General features: G+C 42.2%; 1 protein-coding gene across 1 annotated transcript; it reads right to left on the bottom strand.

The window, feature by feature from the left end:
• Positions 1 to 1,223: 1,223 nt before the first annotated feature.
• On the bottom strand, positions 1,224 to 22,572 carry GOLPH3 (golgi phosphoprotein 3). Its single transcript, XM_081881657.1, has 4 exons — positions 22,120 to 22,572; positions 12,140 to 12,271; positions 8,460 to 8,574; positions 1,224 to 3,272 (listed from the first exon to the last, which is right to left on the bottom strand). Exons 1-4 carry the CDS (start codon positions 22,360 to 22,362, stop codon positions 2,848 to 2,850), a joined length of 915 nt encoding a protein of 304 aa, XP_081737783.1. The 5' UTR covers positions 22,363 to 22,572; the 3' UTR covers positions 1,224 to 2,847.
• Between the last annotated feature and the right edge of the window lie 2,478 nt (positions 22,573 to 25,050).

The following is a 25,050-nucleotide window of genomic DNA, read 5'->3' as shown; positions in this document are numbered from 1 at the left end:
AGGCATGTAGCACCTGAAGATTAGGTAAGGTAAGACAGGAGGTGGAAAACTGCACAAATCAAGTTTTATCTGTTTGGAACATAAATCATTATTTGGATAGTTAGTATAGTTTCTTTATCATTTGGATTACGTCTGAAACAATACTTTGTCCTAACTGACTCTCCATAAATCTTGTTATCAAAAATGTGAACTCAAAGGCATTGTGTGTCTAGTTCTGCAAGATGAGTTCGTTCGTTCGTGTGTGTGTGTTTAAATCATTTAGGTTTAGATACCCACAATACACAAAGATGTCAAATCTGTAACTCCACTTCCACAGATATCTCACAAAATTTGTACAATGGAAAGAAGGGCTGGGGGAAAATCCTAGATATGATTGTGACCTAATCCCTCTCAAGAGAGCAGGGAGGGAAGATACTTTTCTTCTTCTTCTTCTCATGTCCCAGTATCTGCAGAAGCAAAATAAACTTTATTATGTGCCAGTCACAAGATCACTCCAGATCTTTCTTTCGATATTGCTAAACCATAGAGGGCTGAAAAAAATCTCAGAATAGAGAGCAAACTTTTGCCTTCATCTTCATCTCTAGTTTGGACTGCTAGGCTTTGGAGTTTCCTAACCTACTGGTTTTGGGGGACTTCAGCGTCCATGCTGATGCCGCCCCCTCCTCACAGGCTCTGGACCTGGTGTCCTCCATGGCAACACTAGGGCTCTCCCAGGTGGTTTTGGGCCCCACACATCAAGCAGGCCCCGCACTGGATTTGATCTTTGGCGCAGGTATAGATGTGATCATGTCCTCCCTTGTAGAGGTGCCATGGTCTGATCACTACGAAAGCTCATACAAGCAGACATGAGCATCACACTACTTACAGGCTTTCCTGGTAATGAGAAAATCTGTCCTCAAGTGTACTACAGCCATACCTCTTGTTACGTTTGTTTCATAATACGCTTTTTCAGGTTGCGTCCCGTGGCGACCCGGAAGTACCAGAAAGGGTTACTTGCCACTCATGCATGTACACAAAATGACACCACACGCATGTGCAGAAGCGGAGAATCGCGACCTGCGCGTGCACAGACGTGGGTTGTGTTTCTTTCAGGTTGCGAATGGGGCTCCGGAATGGATCCCGTTCGCAACCAGAGGTACCACTGTAATCAGAATTCACCGTTACATCATACATCACGGTGCTTTTAACAATTAGGAACACAAAATGCAAAATTACATGCTTGCTCTGTTTCAGGCACTTTCAAGATAATCATTTATTTACTGTAGGTAAAAAGCTAGTATACAGATTGGGGATCCCTTTAAATTTCAACTACAGTTAAACGCCATCTAGTAATTTCTGCTTTCAATGTTAACCAAAAATTTCTACATACCTGCTCCACTATTAGTGTGTTCTGTTATTCAAAACAAAAAGGTCAGTCTTTTATTTGTTCAATGCATAATATTTACATTGTGAATGGAGCTAGAACAAGCAATGGTAAAGAGGTAATAAACTTTAAAAAGCCAGTTTATATATTTTACAATAATGTGCTAATCAGCATAATTGTATATAAAAATTAAAACATAGTAGAGCTTCCTACTACAGAAGTCGTAATTGGTTGAACTGTAGTAATTACCTGCTAACAATTTACATGCAACACTTGTTAAGATTGACAACTGATTTTTTTTTTAAGTGTTAAGTTGATTAATGGCATGAGACACAATTTTAACTTGTGTACAAACAGAAATTGAAGTCTGCAACCAAGAACTGTACTCATCACAAGCCTCTTCCCAAAAAAAAAGGGGGGGGGATGATAAAATGTTCTCATCATACAACAAATGTTATAAAGGCAACATACAAGAAGAATGTACCTGGATGGCACAAACTCCATAGAAGGAAAGGTCAGGCATGCACACATGCACACCTTTTTTTAATAGGAGGCCCATCTTTCCACCAAGAGGCAGTGGCTGAAAGCAAATGATAGAAAGCCAGATGCACAACTAATTCAAATTTGGAAATTTACTAAAATGTGCTTGAGTGTTAATATACAATTCTATATACAGACCACACTGGAATGTATCTCACCCCTTTGCAAAAACAACCAGACTTTTTGATACTAGCCTTAGGATTCAGTTATTTTTAAAGTAAACAAACAAAAACTCAATAAAGAGTTACATGAACAGCAAAATGCACGAGATGGCTGAACTATTTATTGAGTCGATCTGGGGATATTTTTGCTTTAGAAATTGTTTGAGCACTTCCACATGTATGTCTAGGAAGAAAAGGGGCAATCTACCAGGTTTTGTTGTGGCACCAATCACCACTCCATTTCAGCAGGATTCTGTGTGAGGTTCCAAAATAACCCTCAGTGATTTAATGGAACCTGTTCAACTGCACTCCAAAAGGCTCACTTTGGGCGATTCCAACATGCCTTTGTGATTTTAGCCAAGGATAAAATGCTGCACTTTGCTGAGGCAGATGATACAGTTGGATCAACTTGAAACCAGATGCTTGATTCCCTCCTGGAATGTGCTTTCTGTGTGAAACCATCCCAGTGGAAGAAAGAGGGGTACAATAAAAACCTAGACACAGTAACTTAAATCGGATACGAAACAGAATGTCAATGTGGCTGTCAAGCATGTTGCAGAACAGGAAGCTCTCTTGAACCAGCAGAATCCTGCAGTAGACACACACACACACACGGAGAAACAGAACACACCACCTACCGTTCCCATGAACAAAAGCTTGAAGAAGAGCTGATTTTCATCATATGAAGAGAGGTACAAGATGACAGAAAACATGAATCGTCAATAGAAGATAAACTGATTGACATGAAATGGGGAAAAGAACACTTGAGCAGTCTGATTGCAGTTATTTTGTGAAGGCTGCTACTACAGCCCACAGGACCTCATTTGTGTTGGCCTTCATACATTCGACTTCAGGGTCTAAATCCAGGAGCTGCCGCACTCTCTTTGTGGCTAGGTCATACTGCTCATCCAAAAGGGGGGCAAAAGCGTTCTCAAGGACATCTGATGCATGGGCTAAGTAAATGAGAGCCAGCAAGCGCTTGTCCATACGGTGGGGGTCATTCACCCATCTGTCAAGAACAGCTTCTTGAACTTTCTTGATGAGGCGCTGCTTAATGTTGTTGTTGGTGAGAGGGTGTGTGGTCATGTCAAAGAGGAGAAAGTTCTGTTTCTCTGTAGTCAAAACCCCCTTTTCCACCAGGTTTTTGGCTAATCGTTCACGTACGTTTCGTAACTGGTAGTGCAATTTTAATGGGTTCCATGTCTCACCTAAAATAAGGCAAAAGAACAAACAACCCCCTGAATGTTTTGCTGGTATTCTGTTGGTTGGGAAGGGTAAATGAGACAAAACAGGACACATTAACACAGCAACAGAGGCAAAAATGCAGTATTAATTGTCACGTTAGGTATAGAAAGAATACTTCACTTAATGACCAGCTGCAAAGATGATCCACAGAGCAGCTTCCAAATAATACTTTGGTTGAGGAGTTCCATGCTTGCAAACTAGGTAACTCTCTAAACTATTCCCCAAATAAACCCAAAAAATTTCCCGGTAGATGAAATAATTTTTCCAGAAGTTTGTCACCTATTCCAATGTAAAGAAAAACTTTCTGCACAAGGCAGTCAATTTGCACCATGTCTGCTTACAGTGAGCTGTGTTGAGGCAAATATGGTGATCATCTAAAGGGGGGGGGGGGGAGAGCTCAAAGCTACTGTTTGGAATATTCACCAAATGTTAAAAAAGCTTTATTATGAAGGTTGAAGAAAACTGTGACGGGCAGTTGCCTGCTTATCAAAACTAGAATGAAAAACAAAATGGAAAAACAACAGTCTCCTATCACTTGAAATACTTGCTAGCTTCTGAAATAAACTGGTATCTGTCTTATTGGAGTGCAGTGAGGATAGAATCTTCATTTCAATTAAACTCTGAAGTTTATTCTATGCATGTTTCTGAAGTGTATGGGGTGTTAAGGAATGGCTAATACCTCTGCTGGAGGACACACCATGCTCCTTTTGGGGCGTCGACCTCTGCTCCCCACCCCGTACTCAGCTCTCACCTGTGGCTCCTAGAAGCTGACATCATGCTACAGTGGCCACACCCCAGGAAATGGCTTTGACTGGCAAGCTAAACCAGGTCAAGGTAGTTGAGGACACACCATGCTCCTTTTGCGGCGACAGAGGGTCCCGCCATACCTCCCTGTGGTGGCGGAGGGTGCGCCACACTTCCCAGCAGCAGCAGAGGGCCTTGACAAGGCTCCCTGCAGTGGTGGAGGGAGAGCAAAGCTGGAGACACCATGCCTGCATATTTTTTGCAGAGTATCTGTAAAGTATCCTTCAGCTGAACTACCCCCTGAAAAGCTGTTCCTTTTGTTCACTGGGAATACTGTCTTGTTGAAACACTTATCACAATGTTATTTTAAAGCTGGTATTCAATGGTATGGTGATTTATTGCACAACCCTAAAAGGCATTTACTGCACATGCTGTAGAGGGAACTGAGATACAGATGGGGCTGGGAGAAGGAGAACTCTGATCCTAAACTTTCACTGTCTTGCAACTATACTCATTCATGAAAAGGGCTTCAGAAGTAAACCCCAAATAAAAATCCGTACTTGCTGCCTTGCGGGATGTCTTCAAGAGAAGAAAAGACTACAAAATAAACCCTTTACAAATCTGGAGTGAGTCCCTAAGACAGTTGGGGGCGCCATGTGCACTCCCTTCCAGCAACTTCTGCAGTCAAGCTGGTGCCAAACATGTTGGTCTGCTTTCCTTTGGACCACATCAGCAAGGGCAAGAGGGAGTCTTGCCATCTGGGGAGCCCAGGACCTCCATACACATTGCCCAGGCTTGTGTCCTGAAGAAGTTATTTTGGTACTGGCTAACGCAACAGAAACAATGCAGGAGGCAGCAGTTATGAGTTACTAATCTCTGCACCCACAGCAGGTGCTGTGATTCTCCAATCGTTTGTCTTCACCCCCAGAGGCGCACTCCATTGTCTATTGAGGTAAAAGGGTGCCAACAATAAAATTTCATTTCTATTAAGTGACATTACCTGCACCAGCTAAAAGAGACACTATAGAAAAAGTCACTGACCAATTGAAAACCTCCAACCAAATTAGTCTCATGAACAAAACATTTCTAAAATGCCCCCCAATATACTGTGTGCTATAAGAGAAGGCATAGAGCACGCATTGGCTCAAGGTGTTGTGAACCCTAAGGCAAGCAATGAAGGAAATGCATATTTGCTCCAGCAAAAATAAAGTGAACTTTTAAAATAGATTGTTTTTTATCCATTTTGATTTTCCACAGTAGCTTGGCGACACCTTGTGACCAAACCTCCTAACTACAAGGAACTCTGAACAAGCAATTCAGACAACTATTTTGCATTCAGAAATTGTAACTCTTCAGAGATTTGTGTAAATGTTTTACAGGACTCACTTTCTTATGATATGCAGAAGTGATAGTACATAAAGCTATCAGGATATTTTATCAAGTATCAATCATATTAGTTTGCTTTAAGACTGAACACGTTTAGCCAACATGTCAGCCCTGTTAGCAGTACCAGCCCCCTGTGGAATATGAGGGGTGGTGGCATGCTGAGAATCATAGAATCATAGAATTGGAAGAGACCACAAGGGCCATCGAGTCCAACCCCCTGTCAAGCAGGAAACACCATCAGAGCACTCCTGACATATGGTTGTCAAGCCTCTGCTTAAAGACCTCCAAAGAAGGAGACTCCACCACACTCCTTGGCAGAAAATTCCACTGTCGAACAGCTCTTACTGTTGGGAAGTTCTTCCTAATGTTTAGGTGGAATCTTTTTTCTTGTAGTTTGGAACCATTGCTCCGTGTCCGCTTCTCTGGAGCAGCAGAAAACAACCTTTCTCCCTCCTCTATGTGACATCCTTTTATATATTTGAACATGGCTATCATATCACCCCTTAACCTCCTCTTCTCCAGGCTAAACATGCCCAGCTCCCTCAGCTGTTCCTCATAAGGCATCGTTTCCAGGCCTTTGACCATTTTGGTTGCCCTCCTCTGAAGACTTCCTCTGTGATGGAATGTCTCCCCTGCCAGCTGCTCCTGTGTGAGGTATAGTGCAGTATGCTTTCTGTCAGCTGGTTAAAGCATACCTCTATGCCTTTGGGGATGATAGACTGAGATTAAGTGAATGTTGTCCTTTCTGCTGTACTCTTAGTGCTGTTACAGTTTTAATTAAAGTTCTTTTACATTGTAATATTTTTTTATAACCCACTCTGGCACCGTTGGCAAATGATGGGCTATAAATAAATAAAAAACATTCTGGAAAAGCAGAATTCATTATGAAAGGCCATTATTGCCCACTGCAAGTACCAGTCCCACCCTGAGGCTGAAGTCTGCTGACGTTGCTGGCCCAAGAGGGTCAAACCATGTCAGAAAGCAGATGGACTTTGAAAAGGAAACCAACCCAAGAAGTTGCTGCCAGCATGCTGATGCTAGGAAGGAACAACATGCAACTGAATGAGAGTCCAAGTTTAGTTCCTATCAAGGCGGCAAGCCCATACCTGGTCTGTACCACTTCAGACTGTGGGTATGGCTACTCTATACCTATACATAAATCAATTCCTGCTCACAGAAAGATAGCATGTCAGGTAGAAGACTGGACTAGAATCCTTCCCCCTGATATTCTACATTTATACATGGAGGGGATTGCAGGGAGAACATTCAATCATGAGATCCCTAACCACTGTCTGAAGTGGAACAGACCAAAATTTATTTATTCTTTGAATGAGAACTTCAGTGGGAATTAGGGTGACATTTGCAGAAATGCTTCTAACATAATGATTTGGGGGTTTGTCACACACAAAGGAATGCAAGTATGGAAATATGATTCAAAATTCTGCACAAAGGCACTGCAGGTTCTAAAACTAAAAGCACAACACACCCACAGAATACATTTGGAAATGTATAGAGCTTAGTGTTCAGTAGAAACCACCAGGGAACTGCAAATGGTTTCCAGGAGTCAGGGGCAGGGGACCTCGTACCAATCCCTGCCTCTCTTTTTGTTCCCAAGCAGCTTCTCTGCCCCACCCCCACCCCAAATTCCCACACAAACATCAGTGCCTCATCTTCTTTTCTGGCTCTCTTCCATTCACATCTCCAAATACTCTAATTTTGGAACCAGAATTGTGCAAAGTGCATAAAAATAGGGTTTTCCCCTAAGTGCTTACAAGCATTCTCTCACTGATCTCAACTAAACTATTTTGCTAGTATCATCGACAATTGTATTAACCCCATTTTATGGTTGGAAGGGCGGAGGAAGCAAATTATTTACAAATTACCTTCTGCATATATATCTCAAGATGATATACAAAATAAAATAAAAGTACCTATAACAGTTAAAACCAGACAAAATACCGTATTTTTTCATCTATAAGACGCCCCCCATGTATAAGATGCCCCCTATTTTGGGGGACTCAGATTTAAGAAAATGGGAGGAGATTGCCCAGAGTATAAGACACCCCCTAATTTTTGATAGTATTGTTTAAGGGAAAAAACCTAGTCTTATACACAGAAAAATGCAGTAACTGCTAGACAACAGTATGACTGAATTCATATTTCAACAAGAGGCTCATTCAGTGCTTACCTCACCTCTCTGAATGACTATTACAATGTCAGCTGCACTGCTAAAATTACCTAATTTAAGAAATGAACTTCAAGAACAGAATCTGATTTTCTTGAAAACCGTAAACATTGCCTCTGCCAGAAAAGCTCCAGGTTTCTCTCATTTTCATTAGTCTCTCTGTTCTTCCTCTCTACTGCTAAACAGCCAAAGCAGGAGGGAACACAGGAATGTGTCACTGAGATATAAATAAGCAATCCTAAACTAATTCTCCAGGGAGTAAGCCCCACTGAATTCACTGGAACTAACTTGAATTCAAGAACATTACTACTAATTAACATGCTGCAGACATAGGATTTTTAATGAAGATGGAAGAATATTAGTATACAAAGAACGAAGAGTGGGAAATAAGAGCCAAGTACATACATACCGTGATCTAGGTAGTCAAAATACAAAAGGCGCAGTTCACCTGACTAAACTTGTGTGTTAAGATTTCATGAAGTAATTAACACTGACCAAATCTCCCACACCCTCCCACTGCTGAATCTAAACCTGGTGATCCTGTATGCTGCTAAACAGCAGCTTAATTCTACTCCAGAGATAGCGAGAGCATTAACTATTTCCTTCCACCATTCCAACACTGCCATCCCCAAATTTATTCGACGGAAAACTGGTGTTTAAATTTGATCTTCACAGCATCCAAAGTTGTTACTCATAATTTGGACACAAGGCATCACTTGATAAGGAACTTATCAAACCCTATGCTTGAAAACTCGCTCCTTAAAACCAGTGATGCATGGCAGCCCAAAAGTTTGTTAAACATTAAAAAATGTTAATTTCCAAAGATTTATCTTACCACTAAGCAGCTCTATCCAGTTCTGCACTGTTTCAGGAGGCTGTGTCTCCTTAATGTGCTTCAGAGCTTCATCAAGTAGAACATCCCCTGTAGGAGCATCTGATTTGCAGATCACCTGATAGGAAATATAAGAGTTCACTCCATCACCTCAAACTTTTGCTTTTAACTTTTTAAGCACCAAGTGGAGAAAAAGTGTGTCTCAGTACTACTTTTTATATCTTGAGGCTCAGTGTTGGAATATTCCCACTTCTTGAACCAATGTCATTGTTTTTCGGAAACCAAACCAAGTATCTTGCTTTTGAAAAGGAAAACGTCTGAATCCATGGGAAGGCAATGCTCCATATATACCACCCCATTCAAGTCAACCAAGAAATAAAAGTCCCAAACCATTCCCTCTAGGTACATTAGCATCCTTTTTTATTTAGACAAATAGTTACTTCATGAAGAACACATTATATTAATAGCATACAGTGGTGCCTCGCAAGACGAAAAGAATCCGTTCCGCGAGTCTCTTCGTCTAGCGGTTTATTCGTCTTGCGAAGCAAGCCCATTAGCGGATTAGCGCTATTAGCGGCTAAGCAGCTTTTAGCAGCTTAGTGGATAAGCGGCTTAGCGGCTTAGAAAAGGGGGGGGGAGGGGAAAAGTCGGAAAAACTCGCAAGACATTTTCATCTTGCGAAGCAGGCCCATAGGGAAATTCGTCTTGCGAAGCACCTCCAAAATGGAAAACCCTTTCGTCTAGCGGGTTTTCTGTCTTGCGAGGCATTCATCTTGCGGGGCACCACTGTACTACTTTCTGTTGCAACCTGAAACCACAGCATACAGGGTATATGGAGTCACATTTACCTCAAAAAATGCCCAGAAAAAATAAATACAGAGAGATAAGAGAGCTCTCCAATTTAAGCACTAGAACTTCCAAAGCTGCTGCAGAGGGAAAAACAGTGCCAATGGAGAGACCTAAGAGAGCTACACACAATATCCAGGCAACAAATGAAAAATCAACCGAATAGATTCATTATATTTTTACTGTTATTTTTATTCATAATTAGAATGCTCTGAGCTAGGATTATCAACCTGTATAAGTTACCACTGTCACCCTTTTTCACCATAATGTTCTAGTTCCCTAAAAGGCTGTAGGTGATGCAGATATGAACCCCTATCACCTCCCTTGACAGGAGAAAAATAATAATCTCCCTGCCACCCTAAAGTCCCTTGCATATGGACAGCAGACAAAGTTATGGAGATTTGTCTGGAATGTCTTCTGTTCCCTGGCCCCCTGTACATAATACTTAAGAGAGGACAATCTGTCAATAAACAATAATCCATTCCTAAACATACGCTTTGTGGTCATGGAGATAATTAGCATGCTTCTCAGAAGCAATAATTCCAATAAAAGCCACATTAAATGTCTGTTAAAAAAATTTTGATGATGAAATAATTCCTTTAACAGACATTTTATTTGACAACAATAAAGCTCACTATAAATTTATATTATGGAGGACAGCAACAAAAAATGCCAAAATACTAAATTTAATAGACGTCATTATTTGGAGCCTACAAATGCTAATTCTCTCATTAGATCTGTGCTCTCACTGCTTGAGCTCCAATTCTTCTGGGAAGCCAGTATCTGGCTATTACGGCCTGGCTAATGAATGTTTATTAAGTCCTTCACAACACTGAGGGAAATTTATACCATCAGATAGAAGAACACATCAGCCAGAATGCATAGAATAAAAGCCAGTCAGAGGTTCAATAGAAACTTGGTTTCTAAAGAATGGCATAAGCATAAAACATAGGAGGATAATCCAACTAAAACATGCTCAGTGCAGAACCACTGAAATCAGTGAACGTTAATTGTCCATTGATTTCATTGGCGTATGACTAACATTGGATGCCACCCAAACTCTTGTAGTACCAGCTTTAATATACCTGGATACATATAATTTATTTGGTATATGTGGTCCAATAATGCAGTGGTGCATCGCAAGACGAAAATAATCCGTTCCGCGAGTCTCTTCGTCTAGCGGTTTTTTCGTCTTGCAAAGCATCCCTATTAGCGGCTTAGCGGCTATTAGCGGCTTAGAAAAAGGGGGGGGGACTTGCAAGACGTTTTCGTCTTGCGAAGCAAGCCCATAGGGAAATTCGTCTTGCGAAGCGCCTCGAAAAACGGAAAACCCTTTCGTCTAGCGGGTTTTCCGTCTTGCGAGACATTTGTCTTGCGGGGCACCACTGTATGCACTTTGCTACTATGTATGAGCAACTCCACTGATTAGCACAAAATTAAAATATGATGGCTGAAGCTTTTTAAAAATCATAATACATCATTTTAAGCAAATGTCTTCTCTTCATGGTGACCCCAATTTAGTACAAGGTTACGGCATGTTAGTACTTATTTTGGAAAAAGCTTTCAGTACCTACAAACAATAAAAAATAATTTGGAAACCAAACAAGAACAAACACCACCCCCCCCCAATTTACATGGGGGTTATGTTCTGAGGCACCACATGCATATGTGATATCGCATATAATTGAGGCACCCATTGGAAAAGCCTGCAAACACCCTCTAAACACCCTAGAAAAACCCTTTAAAAAACCAGCACATGGCTGGTGACCTTGGCAGGTGTGATCGCAGACGCTGCTGCCCAGATCTCCTTCTCCCAGATCTTGATGGCATGGGTGCTGGACACATTCCTGCCAAACTTGTGTGCCACAGCACACACACCCATGCCTTCTTGTAAACAGTCCAGCACTTTCAGTTTCTGCTCTAGTGTGGAACCAGTCACTGCTTCTTGGGTTTTGGGTTTGTCAGCACCTGAGGAAGATGATGATGCCTCAAAACACCTCTCCCCAAAAGCTAAAAAAAATCCTGACTTAAAAAACCTCCCCCCCCAAACCCACCAAAGATCTATTTTTTTATTTAAAAAAAACCTCAAATACATTCACCAGACATTCCTGCTCCCAAAACTCCTCCAAAGTTCGTGACAATTGCTCTCTCACAACCTCCTTCCTTAAACTCAAACTTGCCACAATTATGGCCAATAAATAACATAGCTTTTAGGTCTGACTCTCCTTAAAATCACCTATGTAAAATATTCTAGAAATAGTCAAGCAAGCTATTATATAACCGTGGTGTTTCAAGGAACATTCCTGCATTTCTGGCACACCAAAGAATCTTGGAAGCTCTATGGGGAAGGGAGCAGATCCATTTCAAGATAATCATAACTAAATGCAGCTGAACATAAGCAGCAACTGTCTACTAACACAAAGACGCAATTCTTAACAGCGAGGTAGTGTGGAAACCTTTCAAAACATGCTTTTTAAAAAAGGTGAGCAAAAGATAATATTGACAGGGCAGACTGTGCATACAACAGCATTTTTTCATCACAAGATCCCCTCAGAAAAAATAAATTGCCCTCACATAACGCCAACAAAATCAACCGCAAAGAGCAACATAGACTGATTCATCTCCATAGTAGGCCCTGGATTCAGCAAATTGCATAAGCACCACATGTTTAATATTAAATATGTGGCTTAAGGAACTTATAATTGATTAGATACAAGCGTTCTTGCCATCTCTTTACAAATATTGAATTGAGTATGTAAAAGGCTTGGTACAGTTTGAAGAATTGTATGGGATATAATTTTTAAGACCTACATGTCATTTTACCCTCCGATTCTTACCTTTCTAGTTAACAAACTTTTGCGTCTCATTCCAAACGCCTCCAGCTGAAGACGCCCTCTCAGTGCTAATTCAATTAACATGCAGCCACGCAGCCCAGAGGAAATGCAGTCATTCCAAAATGATGTATAACCCTGATGGGAAAGAAGTCTCTGTAAGTTTTCTTTTATCCATGTAAAAATAAATAATATTCATTATAACACTTTCAGACAACAAGAAAAAGAAATCTGCCCTCTTGACATGCTCCAAAATAGCTAAAGAATTTAAGAATGAACTAAATACTGACAAACATATCCAAGCTTCCCCCCCCCTTTTTAGACTTCTAAAGTATAGTGATAAAAGCTTTCTAACAAGCTTTCATGAAATGTGATTCATCTTTACAGAGATTTTGAACTTTACTCCAAAATGTTAAAATATTGATTTCTTTCAATTTAGGCAGTCTAGTTTGAATGAAGTGGGTCTATTTTTCTAAGAGCTGGAAAACAGACTTTTATTTTCAGTTCACATGTAATTCCAAGTCAAACCATGGCTTAGCCTTGAGAAGTGTGGCAGTAGGAGTGTAGCAGCTGAAAGCTTTGTTCCGAGAATCCATACTTTTGTTTCTTTGTGCTAAGTCATGGTTTGTGCTAAGTCATAGAATCATAGAGTTGGAAGAGACCACAAGGGCCATCGAGTCCAACCCGCTGGCTTGGCTGAGAGTCATGGTTTGGCTGAGAGTTACATGTGACCTGGACCAGACATCTCAAAATATACTTGTTTCAAATGGTTCATTTTACCAGGCTTAGGATTATGCATTGCAGGGGGTTGGACTAGATGACCCTTGTGGAACCCTTCCTACTCTACAATTCTATGGTTCTATGGTAAATAGTTGCAGGAATCAGTAAAAACAAAGAAGCTTCAAAACAGGTATACGTCTTGCTTCACCAGAATTTGCAGTTAAAGCCACAAAACTTCACATGCTGAAATACTTTATTCTGGCTGAAGGAAACTTAAACCAATAAAATAAACACTATTCAAACTAGCTCTAACATTATCCTTACAATACTGGCCAAGGAATTTTTAACACATCTTTTCCTCTTTCCACAAAATAACATTTTATCATTTCAAAATGCAGTGGTGCCTCGCAAGACGAAATTAATTCGTTCCGCAAGTCTTTTCGTCTTGCGAGTTTTTCGTCTTGCGAAGCACGGTTTCCCATAGGAATGCATTGAAAATCAATCAATGCGTTCCTATGGAAACCGCCTTCAGACCAGGTCCGGGGACAGTCTGTCCCCGGACCTCTTCTGAAGGCCGGCGGGGGGGGGGAGTCTTCGCTTCCCCCCGCCTGCCTTCCCGGGACAGCGGAGAATTCTTCCGCTGTCCCGGGGGCTTTTAAAATGCTGGGGGACGGCAGCGCTGCCGCCTGCCAGCATTTTAAAACCGCCCCGGGACAGCGGTTCCCCGCTGTCCCCGGAGATTTCCCTATGGGCTTTTGTCCTGCGAAGCAAGCCCATAGGGAAATTCGTTTAGCGAAGCGCCTCAAAAAACGGAAAATCCTTTCGTCTAGCGGGTTTTCCGTCTTGCGAGGCGTTCGTCTTGCGGGGCACCACTGTGCCTGCTTTTCAAACCAAAGCATTAAGATACTCTGGAAGCAGTGTGTGTGTACACCTTCAAATATGCTGCCAAAATAAAAGAGAATTTTCCCAACATATTGTAGATGTGAAAGCTTTTGAATTTCACTGGGGCTGTTCAGTACCCTCCTTGACTGCCTTTTTTGTGAATGGAATGTGTTTTTGAATTGTGATGCCTCTTGCTTGTCTGAATGGGGTGTGTGTGTAAAAACAGACTTTTGTATGGCTGGGATGTATGTAGCCTACTGGAGAAAGCTAAGAGCCACATCTATGCTTCATTCAACTTTGCCTCTATCCCAGCCATCCCACTCCAAATTTACCTTGTAGTCCAAAGAAAGATTTTGCAAACTATTGTGGTTTTTAAAATGTTTATTAGTTCATTATTTACAAATTCAGTCTAACTGCTAGGTTATTTTTTATTGATGATAGGTATAGCGCAGCATCCTCAGGCAGCAAGCACAGCATAAATTTCTAATTATAACAAAAAGCTGAATCTTTTACCTAAATTCACAGGCACAACAAACGTCTATGCTCAATTAAGACTCTGCACATCTGACTCTAAATTAAGATAGGTCAGAAAGCTCTATGCTGGAAGTTTAAAACAAAGAAAGATGTTTATACCTAAAGTATAGGCAATCACAATGACAAAAACTCAAGTATTAATGAAAAAGTTCCTGTTAAGTCACAGTAGAATCCAACATAATGCTAAGACAATTACAATGGTACCTCGGGTTACATACGCTTCAGGTTACAGACTCCGCTAACCCAGAAATATTACCTCGGGTTAAGAATTTTGCTTCAGGATGAGAACAGAAATCGTGCTCCAGCAGTGCGGCAGCAGCAGGAGGCCCCATTAACTAAAATGGTGCTTCAGGTTAAGAACAGTTTCAGGTTAAGAATGGACCTCCGTAACGAATTAAGTACGTAACCAGAGGTACCACTGAATCTCATCAATGTAAGGATTTCTGCTTGTACAACTATCCTGTGTGCACCCTAAATCTGTTCTGGGGGCTCCCGTAACCTTCCACAGAAGAGGTGCTAAGGGAGATTATTTCCTGCTGATTTTACAATACAAAACGGCAGTGTGAACTGAGAGGCATATACTTGTACAAGCTCCACAAATTTTGGAATATGGACTAAAAGAAAGTATGCATTTAGTAAGCAATCCTAAACTCCCTGGGAGAACAGCTGAGAAGCTATCAGATGTTGTGGACCACCACTTTCACCAACACAGAGAGAGGTCTGCAGGCAGTGTTCAAAACTCCCATTGTTCTAGGTGCATTTTTAGACAATTAATTTCATTAGTGCGAGCAGTTTCTGAGCTCTGGGTGCAGTACTGCACCTAAGATTTCAGCTTAAAATTGCAGTGTGGAAGGAAAGGAGGGCCTTTTTCTGCCTCCCCACTTCCAGCTACTCTTTGAAGACTGGAGAAGAGGCCCCCTTAAGAATATTATGGGGGTAGGCAGGGGAAATACTAGACCATGTGAAAAAAGAACTTATTTTAGCTGCAGTTCATTTATTTTCAGCTTTGTATTGTTATGAAAAAGTGTGCCTATATATTCTGTTGTTGTTCCCATAACCTAGGTTTAAGGTTCCATTTGGCTCCTAGCTTTCATGTCTGTGTTTCTGACACGGTCTGCAGGCGCTCTGCCAGGTCTGCCACTGTCATTATAAAGCGGTGCTGCACAGACGACTGACCTCAAAATGGGGCATTCCAGGGTGCAGTGTGAGGGAAGGCCTTGGATCCACTGAATCCAAAGTCCCCTCATTTCCCAGACACAACCCTGGAACTGCTGTAGTTGTTATCTCTCTCACTAAAGTCAATGGTGGAGCAGGAAGGGGAATTTTTAAAGAGCCATGACAGGGGATGGAATCCATCCTCCATCTTTTGCCCTGACAGGCATGAGCCATCAGGGCGGCTTAGGAAGTGATGGCTTCTTTGCCACAGAATCTTCTCACCACATTAGGACTGTCTTAACTAGGAGAATTCAGTATGTTAGGAATGAAATCGCAACCAGCAGAATTACATGAACTGCAAAATTAGCTGCCTGCATCGTAGTCTTAATTTTCATGAAGACAACCTAAAAACGATGAGAAAGGAAATGTCACAGCCCAGGAAGTAAGCAAAATAAAAGTGAATCTTAATCTGAGGAACAAACAGCCACCAACTCAAATATTTCAGTTTAAATACTTCTGTTTGTTGGAGGAACTTTTGGGCTATCACTGAGCGACCACTTCATAATTATATGTATGCCATCATGAGTTTCATGGTGGAAGAAAGTTGAGATATAATGTAAGAAAATAAATATAAATATTTAAACAGCACACTAAATTGACAGTGTATTTTGGTTTTGTTTATTAAATGTAGGACAAATGCATGCACTAAGGCTACAACCTGATGCACACTTACTGGGAATAAAGCCCCACTGAGCTCACTGGAGTTCATTTTTGACACAAATGCCTGGTTCACACGTCACACCAACCCAAACTATTACTTAGCACAAACATGCAAGCGCTCAGGCTTCCAGGAAGGATAACACAGATGCTTTGCTTCTCCCCAATCGTTTTGCCGCTGTACTATGCTAAGTTACAGTATAGTTTAGTGTGTCATCCGAACCTGGGTTTGTGGTTTAGCTCTCTTGACTTACCATGAGTCATAAACTAAGAACGCACTGATTACACAGCTACACAGACATGCTTCATTAGCAAAAATAAGGCAAATACAAATTATGGAAGCAAAGTGTATCTGAGTAACAAGTTAAAGAACAACTTTCAAGCTCCCAACTCGAGTCAAAACTACACGAAAATTATTCAAATACAAAAACTTCTCTCTCTCTCTCTCTCTCTCTCTCACACACACACACACACTCATGATTTTTCTTCCCTCAGGCCTCCCACTGTCATATCTATTCAGCACTTTGCTGTGAAAATAATACCCCTCCTCCCTCACTCTGAGATGCAATTCCTCTTCTCCACTGGCTTCCTGTCCAAATCACAGATGCTTTACAAGCTCCTTCAAAACCCTTCATGCCCCCACTCTGCCCATCCTTATCTCTCTGTGTTTATTTCCCAACACATCCCTGCCTGTGACCTTCGCTCACCAAGATCCACCTCCCTCAGCATCCAAAGGTCTCCTGCTCCCTGAAATGACTCTGTCCAGTTTTCTTTGCTGCCTCTTGTCTCAAACTGCCTTCCAGAAAGAATGTCTCTGTGCAGCCACCTTTATCTCCTTTAAATCCTTCTCCAAAACTCATCATTTCTAGGAAGCCTTTAGATAAGTGCATTAAGCTCAACAATGAAACTCAGTTAGTTTCTGCTATGACCTGATGCTTATTGGTATGTGGCAACACAGAGGTAAACATTTTCACTTCAGGCACCAGTATTGTAGAATGAGCTCCCTGCTGAAAAACAAAAGGCCCCATCAATATTGGCATTCCACAGAGTACTGAAGACACACTTGTTTAAATAAGCATTCCCCTGATCTCCTTACATGAACCTCTGGTTTTAACGGTTTTAATTTTTGTTTTAACTCTTTAAAGGACTTATTTTAGTGTACATTTAAATTATGGGTGTTTATTTTACTGTTTTGATAAAAATATTTTATTGTGTATTTTATTTATGTGTACAGATATATTTTGTAATTGATTTTATACTCGTAATCTGCCTAGAAGCCACTTTGACAATTAAGTAATATATAATTCATCACGGTCACACACACCCTTGCACCAGTCCTGGATGCCCAACCATAACGAAGCCAAAGCATGTGTAACTAAAGTAATCATATATTATTCCTCTATTGTATCCTGTCTATACTTCCTGTAGTAAGCCCCTTGGAGTAAGGAAGGACCTGTCACAATTATTTTGTATGCATACAGATAGCACTATAAATAATAAGTAAGCAAACCCCTCCCCACCCTGCAATATTGTAGCATTTGTCCCTTTCAGCTGAAAGCAGTTATCTAAGAACCACCTTACTCTGAGGGAAGTGGCTATCAGAAAGACACCCCCCCCCCCGCAACTTGTCTGATCCATTTTATTACAGTTTTAATCCAACACCTACAAATTTTGTGTTTGAAGAACACATTATCTGGATACAAAGTAGCAGTACTCCTTCTGTCATCTTTGGGACAGTGTCCTTCTACCGAAAGTTGTGCTACTTTCTTCTCCAAAACAATTCTCTCCCCATACCATTATAACAAGAACAAGCAAAATATTTTGCTTTATATATTTTCACTGTTCATTCTTTTGACAATGGAAGCCAAATAAAAAGGTTGTATCTAACAGCAAGAAGAGCAATGCAATTCTTTCATACCCTTGATGAGTCAATGAATGATGAGTCAATGAATCTGATCTTATGCTTTGGTTTACACAGTAGTTGCTGCAGTTAAGAGATACTGCAAAGATATATTTCTTGCTGGAAAGAGGAAAAACTGGTTCAATCTTCATGGGGTCAGTGCAGACTAACACATGATAGCACATTACAATGACTAGGAGCTGCAAAAAGGTTTCCTCCTTCTGCTCAGCAGCAGAAGGAAATTATGGCTGTAACCTGTAAGGAAATCTTTGCATTGCTAAGAAATGGCTAAGCTGTAACTTTCTGTATTCCAGAGAAATTCACCTCCACACCAAGTCTCTGTGTCTAAGGTTTTGTGCGCATTATTCATCATCACCTTTGTTAAAGCTTAGCTTTCAACAATAAACAAATTAAAGCATATATACAATCAAACCCGAAATGTAATAGTATCCTTGATGTTATATAAGGCATTTGTGTTATTAAAGTCAGTCAGTTTTACTTTTAATAGAGATACTAACAAAACAGAAGGCTTTTTTACTTTTACTTTGCTTTGACATTCCTTAGGGTCATTTTATTCCAGCAAGAAGGGGTTGTTTCTTGTCATTAATATACTGTTCACTATTGGTACAGCTGCAACATTTAGCCAAGTGTTAATGAACCAAAGGGTTCGTATGTGAGCAGCAGAAAAGAATTACGTACCCTTCACTGTGCATCTCTTATGCGCTCCAAAGAATGCCATCAGTTTCCTGCACACTGTAAATTCGCTTTCACTAGGATGAAGACCTGATGCCTACAAAGTGCCACAATTGGTGTGTCACTGTACCATCTTTTAAGAAATAATAGACTAGCAGTTCTTCAAAGATGATGGAAAGCTTGCTTTCAAAAATCCCCATGGTGTTACTGGACTTTATCCAACAGAAATTAGTATTACAAGCTTACAGTACATAAGTCAGACTGGGGACTGTGATATCCCACTACTGAAGACGCAACTCATTGGAGATTATTTAGTTCATATAATTTGGAAGAGCTTCATTTCAATCACAATATGGCATGGGGAAGGCCTAAAGAATGTGCTTGGCTCAAGCTGTAGGTTTATCTTTGTTTAGCTCATACAGTATTGGGCTAGTTACCTATGCTTTAGGCCATATATATTAGGAGTTAGGAGCTTAGGGCAGCTGAAAGATGGTTAATAGAAGGTTGCCTCTTAGCCATGAAGCTTAAAGGGCCTAATTCAGCAGAAGACCTTCATATTGTCTCTATATCTCTTAAGTCTCACTTTTTAACACTCACTCTCTGAGCACACCCCTTTGTGGCTTCCCTCAATTACAAGAAATCTGAAAAAGCAGAAGATTAATACATTGCATAAGACATTATAAAAACAAATAAAAATGAATTTATAAATCTCAAGATGCTATGGGTGCCTTATATGAACTGTACACATATGCTTGCACTGTCAAAATAGTCTGCAAATAAGTAATAACTAATGACAATAAAGGTTGACTTCATATTGCAAAATAAGTACAGTATTTGTTCCAAAATTTGGAAGCAACCACAAAGGACTGACATCTATTATCTGAAATTCATCAGAACAAACTGTACTTTGAGGACTGGACTACAATCATTATTGTTAACTGAAACTCAGAATACACCAACCAACCACAACAATTTTGCTTATTAGAGAAGTTTGCAATGGCTGGATCCAGTCATCAAATTATACTTTGACAACTGGAAACACCTCCTTAGCTTGAATATGCCTCCCTCCCACAGTTTAGATAACCCAACCTAAAAACTCTAATCTAAACTCTAATGAGCCTGTAACATGTTTCTCAGTATAACCTAATAAAAACTACAGCAGAAACCTTCAAAAGCCTGGAGATGAAGTATAGAGTAATGTACAGCAGCCAAGCTACAAGTGGATGACTTTTCCAAAGATTAATGAACTCTGGGAAAGAGTGCGTATGAGCATGATCCTTTATGTAAGCCCATGCAAATACACTGTGGGGTCAAAATAGAAGCCAACAACTATCATGAAAAGGGCAGTAAGTTTTATTCTACACATTATTTAAAAAATACCCACGCATTTGATAAAAGCATTCCCTTTCTTGGCCAAATGTACCCATAACATAAACCAGAGCTCCATTACTTTGCAAAATTCTGAAATAGCACCTTACAATCTGCAGCACAGGTTTACAAACTTTTCCTCTACTAGGTATCCTAAAGAGAGTATCTTGCTCAAGATAGTACTACACTCACTAATAAGCCTGTAGTATGTCAACCAACCCATTCTGACTATCCAAGTTTGTTTCTTAAATGATGTAAAATGTTTATAAGCATACCCTGTGAGTCATGTGTTTTTCTGGAAAAGAAGTACATTTTAACTTTGCGAAAGGTGTTTTTAAAAATTCCTAAATAGCCATATGAGCTGCAGCTGGAACACTACAGTCATACCTCTTGTTCTGTTCGGTTCAGGTTACGTTCTTTCAGGATACGTCCTGCGGCGACCAGGAAGTAATGAAACAGGTTACTTCCAGGTTTCGCTGCCCGCGCATGCACATATTCTCAACATGCATGCGCAGAAGTGATGGATTGCAACCCGTGCGTGCACAGGTTGCGTTCTGCTCGTGTTGTGAATGGGGCTCTGGAATGGATCCCGTTCGCAACCAGAGGTACCACTGTATAAGAAATTCTCAGATGACTGTTATGGTCCAGTTTGAATTTACTGCACTAACAAGTAGATGCTTAGAATGCGGCATACCAACTATGCCAGTACATGGTTCCTAAACATAAATGTTCAAAAAAAAACAACCCCCAGCTATTAACAGTATTCCAGTCTGAGAAAGTCCAACTACATGGACCTCTGCTCTTAAGAAACTTGATGCCCCTAAGCCAACTTCTACTGAGGGGTTTCAATGCAACTTTGCTGTTTCTCCTGCCCCATTAAGCCCTTCTGTCAAATCCAAAAGCTTTTCCCCAGAACGTCCTCCTCCAGTTTTGCTGACACCACCACCTTCCCTAACCCCTTTACATCTAATCCTAAAACCATTAGCTGCCTCAGTTTCAGTCATACCTGATAAGTTATAGTGGAAACACTTAGCATAAAACTATGAGCACTCAACTAGCATGTCCCAGTACATAAATTGGGTAGAAGGCGGTGGCTGATGCCCACTTTCAAATTCTATTCCATCTTCATATCCTGTTCTTCTCACAAGATTCTTCTTCTTCTGTATTTCTCATATCTGATTGATTGCCATATACAGTGGTACCTCGGGTTAAGTACTTAATTCGTTCCAGAGGTCCGTTCTTAACCTGAAACTGTTCTTAAGCTGAAGCACCACTTTAGCTAATGTGGCCTCCTGCTGCTGCTGCGCCTCCGGAGCACAATTTCTGTTCTCATCCTGAAGCAAAGTTCTTAACCTGAAGCACTATTTCTGGGTTAGTGGAGTATGTACCACTGAAGTGTATGTAACCCAAGGTACCACTGTACAGTATCGCAGTTTGAGAATTGGACTGAAAGCTGCAGTGGGGGATGAGGTGGGAGGAAGGGGTTGCCTTGCAGACAACATGGCATGCTGGGGAGTGTGTGTCTTATATTTCCCTGCCAGCTTTCTGGCATTTTTTTTTTTTTTAACTTCCATTCTGACACTTGTGTCTAGTTCGTTTTAATTTGTTTATAGGGTGGCCCTGAAAGGCAGCATGCAAAGCCCTGGGCACAACCACTTTTGTTTGTGTGTGTCAATGACGCCGGCCTACCTTAACCCCTAATCGCATACACTACACAACACAACACAACACAACACAACACAACACAACACAACACAACACAACACAGCCAGCCAGCCAGGGAGCCCCTCCCCCTCAGACATCCACCAAACCCCGTAGCAACCTCCAGGCCCCTCGACCGACACCACCCCTCACTGTGGCCTCATAATCCCGCCCCCCCCCCAGCCCCACATACACAAGGGCAACCCTGGGGGGGGGAGGCCTTTCATGTCCCCTCCTCACCTCACAGACACGCCACCCCACCTTCCCGGGCCCACCCCGCCACCTTTCCCCGCTCGCCCGGCTGCGGGCCCCGCACCTCTCGGTCCTTGAGGCCCAGCAGCAGCACTTCCTCCATGAGCGTGAGGCGCGTTTCCTTGGAGTCGCCCTTCTCGTCGTCGCCCTGCTCGTCCCGCCGGCCTTCTTCCTCCGCGCCTCCTCCGCCACCCCCGCCGCCGCCGCCGCCCCCGGACGCCCGCTCTTTGTCGGCCGCGGCGGCGCTGCGAGAGGCCTCGGTCCGGCGCTGCACTAGGCCCGAGTTTCGCTGGGTCAGGGAAGTCATGGCGGCGGCGGCGGCGGCGGGGGGCCCCGGGAGGACCCTGCTGGAAAGGCTGGGGCTGCGGCCTCCCTGCCGCTCTCGCTCGCTCTCCCCGCTTCCCCCACTCCGAGCGGGAGCTGGGGCGGCCCCAAGCGCTCAGGGAGGGGAAAGGGAGGGAAGGGAGCGGGGGAGAAGGAGCTGGGCCAGCCTGGCTCCCCCTGCGGCGGCGGCGGCAGGAGCACCTTCTCCTCCAATATGGCGGCGCGGGCTGACGCGCCAGCAGCTATAGCGGCGGCGGAGGATGTGGCAGGAGGAGGAGGAGGAGGAGGAGGAAGACTCTGGAGGCGCCGGAAAGAGAAAGATGGGGGGCGGGGGCGGAGAGGAAGTTAAGTCAGTCAGTCGGCGGCTCAGAGGCGGCGGAGGTAAACTCTGAGGTAAACTCTTCCCCCCCGCTAGCCCTCAGGAAAAGGGGAGCGTGTTTTTGTTTCTGCATCTTCTGTTGGAGTCGCTTTTTAAAACTTTTTTGTATGGTGAGGAGCACCTTGTGAAGGAAAGCGAATATGCAGTATACTCTTTTGGGTTTTGTTTTTTGGACGAACGTGAACACACACACACACACACACACGCCCAGGACATTTCGGCACCTGAGGCAGACCCCAAAATGGCGCCCCCATTACCTCACCCCAGGTGAGGGAAGATCTGCCTCAGGGGTCAGCAACCTTTCTCAGCCGTGGGACGGTCCACCGTCCCTCAGACCATGTGGTGGGCTGGACTGTATTTTGAAGAAAAAAATGAACGAATTCCTATGCCCCACAAATAACTGCATTTTTAAAAAAGGATACAGTCTAATGTAAAAACACCAGGCAGGCGCCACAAATAACCGAGAGATGCATTTTAAATAAAAGCACACATTCTACTCATGTAAAAACACGCTGATTCCCAGACCGTCCATGGGCCGGATTGAGAAGGTGATTGGGCCGCATCAGGCCCATGGGCCTTAGGTTGCCAACCCCTGATCTACATCAGGAGGAAGAAAAAGCTACATCGGGATCTGCGGATCCTGCCGCCTGAGGCAGTCGCCACACCTTTCCTCCTGAGTGGGCTGGCCCTGCACACACCACATTGCTCAAGGGGAGCAAGTCAATTCACTGCATAAAAATGCCTCTTTAGCATATAGTGCATACCCCTGAGAGTTTGGGCATCCTGTATTGTTCTCCTGGGCCCTGCTTTTGTGATCATGTTGTTTCAGCCCGTGTTGTGGTTGACTGTTTTAGCCCCTGTGATTTGCATCAAATTTTTATTGTGCTGGTCTCCTCACACTTTTATTGTGGATTGAGTTTTATGGAATGCCTTTGGATTTCCTTGTTCCAGTACTGTATTGCACTGTTTAGGGGTGAGCAGTGAGGTGGCCAAGTTCGCTAACCCAGGGGCCACATTTCCTTTTGAGGCACAGCAGAGACTGGGGTGTCTTTATGATATATAGATTATTTGCACATTTATACAACCTGAACCTATGATAAAGGGGTTTCCTGGCACTACACTCCAAGAGGATCATTCTTCTCACATAGGTGCAGTCATCAGCCATCATACTCTGCCTCTGTCTCCAACCCGCTGCTTTACTATCTCCATTACATCACTCCTCTAGGCTACATTGCTTCTATTGTTTACACCCTCTCTGCTATAAGCTCTCTTTATCTGTAAAGGGAGGGGCCCTACTCAACTGATGTCTTAACTCCCAGTTCCTTTGATGTCTTAATGGTCCATTACCCCAAGTGATCACCTCATGCAGGAGGTTATTCCTGGCTTTATTAGGTTTTGCCATTTGCTTATTCCAGAGGATTAGATGCACCTACTACACAGCTGAAATACGCACAGGTTGAGCACAGTTTTAACACTAGGTCTTAGTTAAATTCTAACATTAGCTTGATCCGGGAATTTTAGGGGAAGTCTAGCACCCACAACTCCTGAAAATATGTGCGTGTGTGTGCATGACACACACACAGAGGAAATGCAGGCAATCATACAGCTGTCTTGTAAGAAGCTGTCAAAAGAGAGATTGTGCTGGTATTTGTATGGTTAGTCACTAACTGAGCAACCCTAACCAGGCAGATGCATTCCTGGCTACCAAGGCAAATCTCACCTCCTAGTCTGAGACACCTTTGTTCATGTCAGCAGTCTATTCATGTTAGTGTTGCTGTGTTAAAAGTAGCTAACTCATACATCTATTTTTATTAGCTTTTTCTGTGTTACATGGCTCCAACCTTTAAAAAGGTTTTTTTAAGTATGCACCTCCAGTGGAGTTACCATGTAAGTGTCTATACGTATCAGCACATGGAGTTTCTAATATATACAAATGCCATCAGCCAGCCATGTTCTCTTCTAATGTACTCCACACTATTTCTCCCTCCAGCAGACATTCAACATTCTGTAGCCACTGAGAATTGCCTCATTAGGACTATCGCCTCATTTTCTTTCCTAAATAATTATTCTCTCTTTTTTATTTCTCTTTTTCTTACTTTCTCCTTTTCTTCTAGATCTATGTTTTTATTTTACTTAGATTAATGTTTTAGTCTGGATGAAAAATATATTTGATAATCTTCTTTATATTTCTCTTTATAAACTCTAATAAAAATTTTCAAGGAAAAGAATAGAATCCTTTACAGCACCAAAGGCAGCCTTAAGTGCTTGAGTGCCTGTTCTTTTTATTTAAGC

The sequence above is a fragment of the Podarcis erhardii genome, assembly GCF_964252035.2.
Source record: "Podarcis erhardii genome assembly, chromosome: 11".
Lineage (NCBI taxonomy): Eukaryota > Metazoa > Chordata > Lepidosauria > Squamata > Lacertidae > Podarcis > Podarcis erhardii.
Note: the sequence above shows the minus strand (reverse complement) of the source record. Positions and strands in the feature narration are given on the sequence as shown.